This window comes from Pithys albifrons, chromosome 19 (genome assembly GCF_047495875.1).
Source record: "Pithys albifrons albifrons isolate INPA30051 chromosome 19, PitAlb_v1, whole genome shotgun sequence".
Lineage (NCBI taxonomy): Eukaryota > Metazoa > Chordata > Aves > Passeriformes > Thamnophilidae > Pithys > Pithys albifrons.
This window is the reverse complement of record NC_092476.1, coordinates 8,026,844-8,039,417: the sequence shown is the minus strand read 5'-3', so window position 1 is coordinate 8,039,417 and position 12,574 is coordinate 8,026,844. Positions and strand designations below refer to the sequence as shown.

The following is a 12,574-nucleotide window of genomic DNA, read 5'->3' as shown; positions in this document are numbered from 1 at the left end:
CTGGGTGTCTTTTGCTGAAGGTGTGTTGGCCCCACCTTATTCTCAGAATAAGCACAGGAGCAGCACCATGAACATACCTGTCTTCAGTGTGAATTCTGCTTCCTGCTCTTTGATGCTGTAGGTTGTTCAGGCTCCACCTGTGTGAGAGCACCCACCTGATCTTTAGCTCTGGCACTGCTTTCACCTGCGGCTACCAAAGTCATTGGGCTCAGATATAGTTGAGATATAACTGATGGAATGGGGAGTGGAGGATTTGGGGTGTTAAATCCGTACAGGCAAAATGGTGCATGATTTTAGTTACACAGAGTTTTCAATTTTTTAACAAGGAAGCATGAAGGTTTAGCTGTGTTAGCAGGAGAGCTGTGAAGGGGCACGAAGGTTTAGCTGTGTTAGCTGGAGGGCTGTGAAGGGTTGCTGCTCCTGTCCTGCTGGCCTGCAGCATGTGTTGTCCCTCCTGACCCCAGGTGACACCCTGGGTGGCTCTGCTAGCCTCTGTCCCTGGGAGTGTTCAGCTCTCAGAGCCCAGTGGCTGTGCTATATGGCAAAACACCTGTGGAACTGTTGCTCCTGTTCCTATTTCCTGACCTCCTACATTGCAGCGTCCCTGTGCAGCTGCCCAAGGAAGCAGTGCTCCTCTGACACATCCTTTAAACTCAGCTAAATAATTTGAGCCAGAAACTTGTCCATAGGTTGATTCTGGATCAGTTAATGGGAGAGACTCAGTTGGACATTGTGGGGCTTTGCCTCTGTTGGCACAGGGCTCTTGTCGTCTGAGGTATTTGGAGAACCCAAAATAGCAAACAGTATCTGGAGAGACAAACACGCTGCGCTCTTGCTGAGCTGCTGGATTCCAAAGCTGTTTTCCTTTGTGCTTTATGTCCCAGGAAGATGGGGACGAGCTCTGGAGCAGATGCCAGATCAACTGCTGGTAACTATCACCAGGCCTGGGAGGGAGGCAGCCCTGGGAAAGTAAATCTGGTTATCTGCACTCTTCACAGTGTGTAGTTTAATTTTCCAATCATTCTGTATTCACTGGAGGAGGAGAGTTTCTTGCTGTTTGTAGCCTGCTTTGAGTGGTGAATTCAATGCAAGGGTTTGTTTTGTGAGGGATTTTTGGGGTTTTTTTGTGGGGTTTTTGGTGTGTTTTCTTTTTTCCTGGTCCTTGCATAGTGCACACGGTGGGACACTTAAGGTCTGCTGGAGTGTTGTCAGCAGACTGAGGGAGCAAATTCTGATATGGTTCATACCTAACATGTATACAAGGGTGAGGTTTGGTGTGTACAGTGTTTTAGCCCATGCCTGGATTTACCCATTAACTCCTTAAGTTGTCCCAGATTGGAGGTTTTATGTACACTGACAGTCCTGCACTGTGGAGCAACACCTTCATGGGAGAGGGGACATCCCTGTGTGATGGCAGCTTTGCACCCTATGGGATCATGTCCAGGAGCCTGTTCATTTGGATTGGGAGTTCTGTGTTTGAGCAGACCTTCTGATTGTCCTCACTTGCTGTGCTTTGATTGGCATCATGTGTCTCAAGAGTGCAGCTATTAGATTCCTTTTAGATAAAATGTCACAGGATGATGAGTTCCAAGGGTGCAGTTAAGGCTCTTCTACTGCAAGTGAGCATTGCATACATGGGAGCAGACTGGAGCTGATCTCCACCTGAAACAGGGGTAGTGTGGCTCTGAAATCCTTTACAGTGACAGTTTTGCTCTGCAGATCCACCTCTGTGGGTCTGCACTACGTAGTCATGAGGATGTAACATACGTCATCTGAAATAGTCCCATTTATACTCCTGTACTCTCATTAGTACACTATCCCTCTCTGCTACAATCCAGAGGAAATTGTTGTGTTAAACAGAAACAATAGGAAGTCTGTAGATGAAAACCCCCAAAACTGTACCAGCATTCACTGGGACTTGGACAAATGCTCAAATATGGACTCTCCAAACTCCTGACTTACCACTCATTGTTGATCTGCATCCTTAGTTTTACAAAGACTGTTTCTACTCTGGGATTTTCCCTCACCTCTAGTGACTGGTAATCAACCAGTGGAAGCTGAAACACAGCCAGGTCAGTGTGCTTTAAAAACCACCTTGAACTGAATGATAACAACTACCTAGTGTGCTTTAATTTTGTTCTAATCTAATCTAATGCAGTGGTTGTTTACCTTACATGTACATACAGTAGGGTCACAGTAAGTTAACACTGGGTGAACTTCCAATGGGAGCCCAGATCCTGCAGCAGACAGCACCTGGCACTCTCCTCTGCCCAGGATTTTATTGCCCTTCAACCAGTAATTCCAAATGGCATGTTAGAAATGCCATGTGCTGCTGCTGGAGTTGCAGCCTGGACACAGGGTGTGGAACACAGGTGCTCTTTTTCCTTCTGCTCATGGAATTTCTGTTTTATAGTTTGCAAGAGCAGGATTATTAATTCAATCTTCTGGGCAACCTAAAAGTCTGCCTGTAGTTTTAGTAAAATATTTTAATTGAATACGTTGCTTTTCAAACCGCATTCTCAGCTAATGCTGTTTCATGAGAGTATTTGAATGGCAGCTACACTCTGCTCCTGCACAAATTCCAAATTTGGTGGTTTCTAGGTGACTGCAGGATTCAAGCTGCTGGCCCTGTTTAGGAGATCAGTTTTTCTTACAGACTTAAAGGTAAGTTGCAAGGAAATGGGGGCATCAAAGTCCCAGGCCCCCAGCTGTTACAGGCAGGGGATGATATTGTGATGTTTCAGAGGAAGGAATCCCCTCTTAAGGCAAATCATGTATTAAGGCAGAACAGAAACATAAGTTGACAGTGAGAAACCCTAAAACATGGGATTAATAAATCCTCAATTGAGGTCAAACAAAAACCCTGTCAAACTTCATTTATGACTCCCAATAAGAACAGGTTTTGCACCCAGACTTTCAAATTACAGTGTTTAGTTTCAAGATACATGGTCACACTTGTAGATGTAACTTCTGCACAGATTTATCTTCTCCACAGTGGTGTGACTGAGGGCTTTCCCCCTATTAATTCCCTTGAAAGGATATTGTAGAACTTTACTTTGTTTGAATGGGTAGAGGCCTCCAGATTCCAGACTAATGGTCTTTGTGTCCAAGAGTCACTGTGGTCTTGTATCAGTGTTACTTTATAAAAACAAATCTTTCTGTGTTCTTCCTCTTTTCTTCTCCAACTGTATCTTTATAAAGATTTGGTATCTCTTTTAACGTTGGGGGGTTTTAAATGCTTCAGTGAGGAGGATTTTTCTTTATGCCTAATCCAAATCTTCTTTGTTGCAATTTAAATTCAGTGTTACTTACCACAGCTGAAATAGAAAGATTTCACTCCATGCTTCTCTACCTCTGTCTTTAACACCTTTTCAAATAATGGAGTTGCCATCTCTTCAGATTAAGTGAATCCAACTCTGAAGTTCAAAAACCTGTGCTTTTTTGATCCCTGATCTTAGTGCTGTTTTCTTGACTCTCCAGCTGACCTGTATCTCTGCTGCTGTAGATAGTCCTAAACTGGACCCAGCACAGCAGCTGATGAATTTCTGACCATCTGTGACATTGTTGCTTTGCCTTTGGAGCGAGATCCGCTCTAACACCTGCTTTTTTCCTCCCCAAAACTGGTGTTCAGCCAATTGTTCCCTGTGCTGTATTTATATAAGATTTTTCTGCCAGACATGGTACCCTGCACTTTTTCTCACTGAATTACTCTGCTTTTTCTCTGCCTCTTGAGTTTATCAGGTTATCCCTCTTTAATTGTTTGGCTGCCCCATGACTGAAAACTGAGTAAGTCCACACATTTTTCCAGCAGCAAAGTGGTTAATAAAAATTTTGCTGCTGGACATGTGTCATATTCTAACAAAAATCCATTGGTTCCCTGCCTTGTTGGAGGGGGTTAGTGGATGTTTTATTGCAATTTTGTTATGTACCTTGTTCTTAAAAGTAATAAATAATAAAGCAACCATGTTCTTATCAACAAAACCTTGCACATTTCTTGTAAAGTCAATAAATTAGTTATGTTGCCTCCTTTTCATCCTTTTCAAAAGTACCTGCAACCATGCCATAGTAAAGAAATCAAATTTTGGGGTTTTTTTACCCCCTTACACAAATTTTAGCTCTTGCTGATGTTTTTCTCTCTTCCCCTTGTAAGTTATATGCACAATCTTTGCCATTTGCTGCTCTTCCAGAGTGCCATCCACCTTCTGCTCGTGCATTAATGTCTTTGACACGATTGTTCCTATTGTAAATGACAGCAGGCCCAGCCAGTGGAGAAACGTGCCATTTCTCTTGGGACTTTTTAAGCTGTTCTTGCTTTAGCTGGCCTGATTTCTTATTTGGAATGATAGCAAAATGTTTATCTCCATCTCCTTTTCTTCCCTGGCAGTTCATGAAGTTTTCTGGACAAGCCAGATCATTCCTTCATCTCAAATTTTAGGAAAAGGGACAAATACATCTTGAGCTTCTTGCTTGGAGGTGTGTTCACCAGCCCTTTTGGGGAGAAAGCCAGAATGGAACATGGCAGTGGTGGTGAAGATCCTGGGGCAGAAACAGCTTGGTTGTTGGTGTTTGCTGTCCCTGGAGCAAAGCCTCCCTCCACAGGGAAGAGCTCCATGAAATCCCTGGGAGAAGTGTCGTCATCTGGGGGCTCAGCACCCGTCTAGGCAGTTGTTGGCCATCTGTTACCAGCTGACCTCTTTAGAGAGGGCTAAAGCAGAAAGAAAAGTACTGTCACTTTAGCCCTCATAGGGTCATCTGTCATTAGTCCCCCTTTCCCACTGAGAATCAAAACGAGTATTTCCTCTTGCTGATTAATGAAGCACTTAAAGGTTGATTTATTGTTGCTTTTTTATGCACAAAGCTAATATTTTGTTGGCCTTGCTCAATTTGTCCCCATGTGTTTGTGCTGGATTTTTTTCATATTCCTTCTTATTTATTTGACCTAGTTTTGCATGCTGTTTTCTTTTTGAGGTGATTGGAGAGCTTGTAATTAGGGACCAGCTTGACTCTTCTTGATTAATGACTGAGCCTAGATAGCAAGGGAACAAAGCTGGCACTTTAACGTCACACCAGCTCCTTGCCTTCCCCATTATTTACTCCAGAAAGGTCACAGAGCTGGGCCGTGTAAAGATGAAACAAAAACAGCAATAGGAAAATGTGGGGTTTTAGTTTATCCATTCTAGAAATCATGAAAACAAGGACTGCTGCTGGTATGGAGACTTACTGCTTTATGTAGTATTCTTCCTATACATGTGGATATCTGCATTGTTTAGATTCTTGGTGATTTCCAAGAAATAACACCTGCCCCATCCTGTGAACAGTATTTTTCAGTTGTCCTGAATGAATTGAAATGTGCCTTTACAGAGTTTGCTGCTCCTTTCTTTTAATTTTACATTCCTTTTCATCACCACCCATCAAGCTGTTTTCTCTCTTCATTACTCAGCCACTTCTTTCATACCATTTAGAATCAGATCCTGAAGAACTTTCTAAACAGTGATTTTCTTAATTTCTATTTGAAAGTATATATACCAGGTTCTGAGAACTTGTGTTTGAGGACTTGTGATTACTTTCTGTTTCTTGTCTGTGCTGTCCAGACACCCCTGGTGTCTGTTATCACCTATACCAATGCATGGATCTATTAATTCCTTCCAAAAAGCCTCCACATCTTGCTTTATGGCTGCCTTTGAATGATTATTTGCCTGTTCCCTACAATTCCAGTTTAAAGATTTTCTTTTTTTTTCCCGTTTTTCCCCCCTGCAATCCTCACTGTTAGGGGAAATGCTTGCACAAAATGCAGGGTGTCCTGTTTTATGCTGAGGGAAGTCAAAACCAGAGCAATCCTTGAGCTGCTGTGTGCAAGTTGTAGGATTTCTGTCAGTAACACCAACTTTCACAACTGTCAAGGAAGGTTATTCAGCATAAAGTAGGATGTGAATTGAAGGTACAAGGGGTATTCTGGAATTAAGATAGGGAGTTTAAACCAGACAAAGGCATCTGTAGACCAAGATTAAGAATCCTGTGCTGAAGAGGAAGTTTTCTTGTGTTATTAAATAAACCTTCAGTGTCCTACAGATAGAACAGAATTCATTAGGCTGCTGAGATTTGGAGCAGTGTCACATGGAATGACAAGAGAGACAGCTCTCTGTTTAGTCCTCAATTATTGCAGGAACTTCTGGACTCTAAAACACTGTCTGGGCAATGATACAAATAGAATCTACCTGAAGTTTGATTAAGAACACAATATTCCCAAAAGGGGTATTGCAAACTGCTGTCAGAATGTCACATCAACCCTTAATTCAAAATAGCAGCTGTGGCTTCAGCTGTGGGAGCAATCCAATGCCTGAACCAGCTAGAAAACTCGAGTTCTTACTTAGCCTGAAAAAAGCAATCAGCCTAGATTTGTTATTTTTTTAAAGGCATTTATAAGCCTTCCTCCAACAGGCACTGACAAACCAGAGCCACAGTCCCCAAGTTGTTCTGACCATGACCTGCAGTTCCTCTTGCTTTCCTGTTCCAAAGAGCTCTTAAGCACATGCACTTCAAAGATAACCTTGGTTCAGGCTTGGATTTAATAAGCTGTTTGCAATCTGTGAAAACAACACTTGATTCTGTAGTAAACCCCCTTGCTCATAAAAATCCCCCACGATTGTGATGCATCCAATCCACACACATTAAAAAGGCGAACTCCTACAAGGATATTCTAAGGCTCTGCTGGTTTAAAACATGAGCTTTGTATTCATAAACGTTTTAGTGTATTTCCTGTAATAAAGATTAAACAGCCGCTCAGGAAGTAAAGCTGCAACACGTGCCTTTGACAATGTAATCAAACTTTTTATAGCAATGTTTTTATTGCTTTCCTTTTGTTTTGCTCTTAGATGACTAATTTCTGACTAGGAGTGACAGCAAGGGTTGCCATCTGAGAGGCCGCTTGGAGCTTCATTTCTATTTTAAGCATATTTAAAGCACATGTATTCAGAAGTGTCATTATGTAAATCAGTTTTGAAAATTGAACCTCCATTAAAAATTATGGTATCATTTTCTGAGTTAATCCGAGGCTATTTTAATCTCAGGAATGAAAAACTCCCACAACCACAACCCAGGTTTTGGGGCAGAGTGGGACTTCTCCCTCAAATGTTGTGACTGATGTGATGATATGGTAATAAAATGTGTTGTATTTTTAATGGAGCAAAATGTTTGCTCTTGCTCGATTTGAAAAATCCAATGGGATGGTGCCAAGTTCATAATGGAGTCCAGTGTGAGGAATGAGACTTTGGCAGTGCTGAAAGTTGATCCCCAGTGTTGGACACTCAAAGTTTGGCTGGACAAAGAGCTTTGGCCAAGAAAGGTTGGACCAGGTGATCCCTGAGATCCCTTTCAACCTGGGATTCTGTGGAAAGAACTTGATATTAAAAAGGAGGCTGAACAAGAAAGTTGAGTAATATGTTCTTTCAGAGCTTAAAGAAAACTCTGCACATTAAGCAGAGTGGTGGTGGTGGTGGTTTGTTTTTGTGGAGGCTTTTTGGTTTTGTTTTTAAATACTGCCCTGAGTATTGAAGGGGATTTAAGTGTAATTGTGGTGTTCTGGAATCACTGTAATGTCGTGGGTTTTCTTAAGTACTAACAAGAGGAAACCAAAAAGTTGCTCATTTTACACTGACTTGTTTCATTCACCTGCTTCAAAAAAACAAAAAAAGGCTTGAACTTCCCCTGGCAATAGTCTGACAGTTTGGGAGAGTTCACTGGAACACAGGCTTTGTAGAGTCTGGTGTGACTTGGGTAGGGAGCACTGAAAATGAAGGGACTGGATGTTGTTTCTTTGTAGTTGCTGAGATCCTGGGGACTTCTGTTCTTCTCCAGAGCTTAGAGGAATAAAGGCAAATCTATTACGGTTTCAACTCAGTTTTTTTGGGCAATGTAAGTCGTCACTTTTTGCAGAGCCCTGGAAGAAGCCATTTAAAAGTACGATTTTAAATACCTTTTTCTTATGCAATTTTAACATGTGATGGAAGTGCCCACCTGCAACTCCTATGAGCAAGTGTTTCTCAAACCTTTATTTACAGCATGAGAAGTAAAAGGTGGCCCTTCAGAACTCACATAAAGCTGAGCAGTTGTGCAGGTGATGAAATTTTTGTCATGACAGGAAGTGATTTGTTATCTAAAATACAGTTATCTCATGCCATTTCAGATGTCCTGACCTCTAGTGGTGCACCAGGCACTCCCAGATGGGCCTGACCTTCACCTGCTATTCCAGATCCTGGGTCTTGACATATCTCTCGCTTCTGTACATAGTCTGGGTGCTATAAAGTGTCTAAGAAGGCACTAACACCTAAGTTTAGACTTGTGAAACGCTGAGTGTAGTGTTTATTGTTTTGGGTAACACAAGGAAAGGGAGAATCTGCTTTTGATTTAGTCTGGAGCTCCACACAGGATCTGTGTCAGCATTAAAGCATCTTCGGTGGCCAGAATCGGTATTTGCAGGCAGATGAAAAACCCAAAAACCAGAACACCCTTCACCAGCCAGAATATATATACAAAAAATACTTTTTTATAAAAAGGGAAACTATGTAGTGATAGGCAAACTTTCTAAAAAGGAAAATAAAAGAAACAGCTACATTCAAAATGTTTCTTGGGGACTGTTTGAAAACATAATGTGCAAAATGTCCTTCAGCTGAAGAGCAGAGATGCGCACAGACCTGTTGGGATAAAAAATTAAGCAAAGAGTTTTGTAACTAAAAAACCCCTTTTTTAACAACAATAAAAAAATCTAAACAATAAAAAAGTGGAGGCTGTAGGTTTTGGCAAGTTAAATGTAAAGCAATAGTAAATTAGGCTAAAAGTGGTCTTGAGGAGTAATTGGAAGACATTGAATCTAATAACAGTGATAGTAATGGCTTCAACCCATCAGAAACAGCCTTCTCAGAAGATCTGTAAGGCTGATAAATGATCAGGACCTGAAGAGCTGTCAAGGATGATAAAATAGTTATAGAGAAGTAAATGAATTATTTGCATTGGTATTTATTGGGAAGGATGGTAGGGAGGGTCATTGCTATAACCATTTATTACAGTGATGGACATAGAAGGCAGAGATGGGAAGCTTTCAAATAGGTTTTCTTCTTGATTTGGGACAGTTCAGGTTAAATTTTAATCAAAATGCTACTGGAACAGTCTTGTTTTTTATTAATGCAAATTCTTCAGCTAGAATTTATAGGATGAACACAAAATATGATTATTGGAATTCATCCGGGTCTTAGTTTGCAACTCTAGAGAACAAAATTGATGTATGTAAGAAATAAACACAGTGTGTGTTTGATCAAAAAAAGAAAAACAGTTTGAAAATAATGTACTTTCTTGTGATCTTTAAGGTATATTGTGAATCACAGCTGCTGAAAGCCAACAGAACTTGCATTAATTATCTGAATTGGTTCCTTTTTTTTCAGTTTTAAACTTTCTTTCCCTAGAATATGCTAATATTAAGTAGAACTTGTGAGTAATTGTGGAAGGACTTTCCAAGTAAAATCTGGTTTTTTCTGAATTTTCACTGCCTGCTGGTTTATTTGTTGTTAGTTTCAATTTTGGGACAGCTTTTTTTTAGTACTTCTATTGCAGCATCAGAAAGAGGCTTTATTAGACATGAGGTGTAGAAAGCTGGCAATACAAGTATGGATTATTTACCTGTCTAGATAAACTTTATCTCATTGAAAATCTCTTCCCAACCTTTGTTCTTGCCAGGGAGAAAGAACAAGAAACACAAGAAGAGGAACATTTGATGGAAGAAAAGAAAAAGAAAAAGCAGGAAGAAAAGAAAAAGAAGGAAGGTGCTCAGAAAAAGGTTTGTTCATGTTCCTGTGGTAAATGATCCCTTCCCTCTTAGGAGTAACGTGCAGGTACCAACGGATTGCACAGTTAATTTTAAATAGGAGCTGATCACTGTCTTTTCCAATATAAAAAAAAAGGGTAGATTCCAAACAGATAAAAACTTAATAGGTTTTCTGTGTGTATGGATGCAAAGGGATATTGGAAAAATTCACAGAAGTTAATTCTGATGAGTGTTATAAAGTTCACAAACATAGTGTTTGGTGTCTCTTTGGCATCTGCTTTTGGGTTCAGTCAGACAGAGGTACCTAATCAAGGGAGTTAAACTAACACTCTCCAGTCCTTAACTGGAACTAATGCCTGATTTGTGTATGGACTTCCTGCACAAAATTAGATCTGTGGTTAGGTATAACCTGCTTAGGTATAATTTTGAGTATTGGCAAGCAGTTGATTTGTTTTGTTCTTTTCTTCTTTCAGGCTGCTGAACAAAAAACCAAAGGTAAATTCATATTTATTTTTTGTGAACCATTTGGTATTTTTATGAGCTTGTTTTAAAAATGAAAGTGCTTGTGCTTTTTGTTCTTTGTGTCTGTTTAATGGGGAGAGTATATCTTACTAGGATAGTTCTGTTCCTAAAGTTGTGTTGGAGGATCTGACTGTGTTGGATTTCTCAGCCTTAGCTTTTGCTTATCTTGCTGTGTGTCCTTTGGCAGCTTTATCACAAGAATATATGGATTAATTTTCTGTAAAATATCACACAGCATATGTCATCTTTTTTGTCTGTGTCAGGACAGATGCAGTTCTCCATTTAGTTGTTAGTAGTTATTTATTTGTTCCAAAGCCCACTCTCCCCCTGCATGCACAATTCAACTCAATTTAGTGTGCAAACTCAGTGCATTTAACTTAGGAGAAACTATTTTCCCCACTGCCACCACTGCCTGTTTTTCTTTCTCCTGTGGCTTTTCTGCTCGGGAAGAGCCTGGAGCTGGTTTGCAGCACAGTCCAGGCAGCAGCAAAGGTAAGGAATGGATTCCCTTTTGTGGGCAGTGAGCTCCAAAGTGCCCTGGGAGAAATGTTAGTGAAGTTGTAGCTTTGAAAAAGTGAGGGAGAGAGACTTCTCTTCTGCAAGTGATGGCTCAGAGCTCTTTTTGTCTAGTCTGTCCCTTGATTTACATGGCAGCACACAGAACTCAGGCTGTGGAACTGTTCTGAACCAGTTAAAATGCAAAGTTACTTATCGCTGGGTAATTAAGTGACAGACAGCAAATGGAGCTTCCCAGATTCCCAAAGACTGAGAATTAGAGAAGAGCCAAGTCTGACATACAGGGTTGACAAAACAACTTATGTTTCAAACACTTTTTATGTATTTATACAGCAGAAATTAAGTATTGCCTCTGTAATACTGAATTCAGAAAAAGAAAGACCTGACTACGTGGTGAAGACACTGTAACAAGTAATTTATGGAAACTCTGTCCTTTTCTTTCCAAGTTTTTCCTGTGTAAAAAGTGTGAAGTCAGGAAGTTTTAGTCTGAATTCTGTTGCATCTGCTCTGTGAGATCTCATGTAGTTTAACAGTGGATTTTGCTTTCAGGAGAAGGCAGCAGAAGTAGCTCAATCCTACCAAATTTTAGGTACATAAGAAACTTTTGAATTAAGATTCATGAGAGTGATTTCTATCTAAATGTAATGTTTCTGTTTCTGCAGTATTGCATGTTTTGTTCTGTGTATCTGCTAATTTCTATGGGAAAAGGTTTCTCTGTTCTATAATGGATTATAATGACTTTTTAATATCACAATTCAGTGGCAGATGTTTTTGCTGTCAGAGTAACTAAATTCATTTTCACGTGCTAATGCAGTGGCTCTTCATTTCTGTTACTAGTGAGACTCAGCACCTTCTGCTTCGCCTCTGTGGGATGTTACTATTCCTGTCTCTGTTGTGACAGCTTTGCTTTTTATTGCTTGGAACTGCCAAGTTTAAGTTTTTAGATAATAACTTCAGTTTTTCAGGTATGCTTGGGAGTTTATTCTTTTCACATTTTTTTGGTCCACTACTCTTGTTTTTAAGCATCCTGTGCTACTGCTGTAAAATATGAACCCTGAAGAAGACAACAGTAGTTAAAAGTTACATTAGAGATGAAGCAGTTTTGGCATTTAAATTGTTTCCTCTCTGAGAGACAGTGGTGCACCTTTTTGTAGTTGAGCATTGTTGGAAGGAGTTGACCTGTCCTGCAGAGAAACCAAACTTCCTGTTCATACTCAGGGCAAGGACCAGGGGTTATTTACAGTCCTGTGAGTGACTCTTCTTTGAATTTCCTTTGTCTGGCAACTACTTGCTGCTTTTAAGGTTGCTCTGTGGGAATGTTTTTCCACTTCAGGGTACAGTTTCTTACATTTGTCTGTAGGAGGGATGTGCACAAGCTTATGATAAATAGCAGGAATTTCTTAAAATATAGAAAATACTAAAAAAAATTAAAGAAAGGAAAAAGTTAACTGAACCATTTTTCCTTGAATATTCAGAGTTGACTGTGAACTTTATTGCAGTGCTGCACCAAGTGTTTGATTTGGATGCATTTTCAAGGTTGAGTGACAAAAGCTACTACAACTGAAAGGCAGCACAGGGATTATCATTGAATTTAGTTTATTTTCTATCTGGGACACAGCAATTAAATTATTTGTAAAGACAGGATAACACAGTAACTGAGTGAATGGACTGCAGCAGGTACCACATGGCAATGGGCACGGTGTATTAAATAAGAGATTAAAA

At 40.2% G+C, this 12,574-nt stretch overlaps 1 protein-coding gene across 9 annotated transcripts in view; it reads left to right on the top strand.

Annotated features, from left to right (window-relative positions):
• TNRC6C (trinucleotide repeat containing adaptor 6C) overlaps window positions 1–12,574 on the top strand; it is a 97,351-nt gene that overhangs the window by 10,711 nt on the left and 74,066 nt on the right. For all 9 annotated transcript variants that reach the window (XM_071573735.1, XM_071573731.1, XM_071573727.1 and 6 more), the window contains exons 2-3: window positions 9,727–9,826; window positions 10,288–10,309. In XM_071573735.1, coding sequence (XP_071429836.1) covers window positions 9,764–9,826; window positions 10,288–10,309 — 85 coding nt within the window. In that variant the 5' untranslated portion in view covers window positions 9,727–9,763. The remainder of the gene's footprint in view (window positions 1–9,726; window positions 9,827–10,287; window positions 10,310–12,574) is intronic.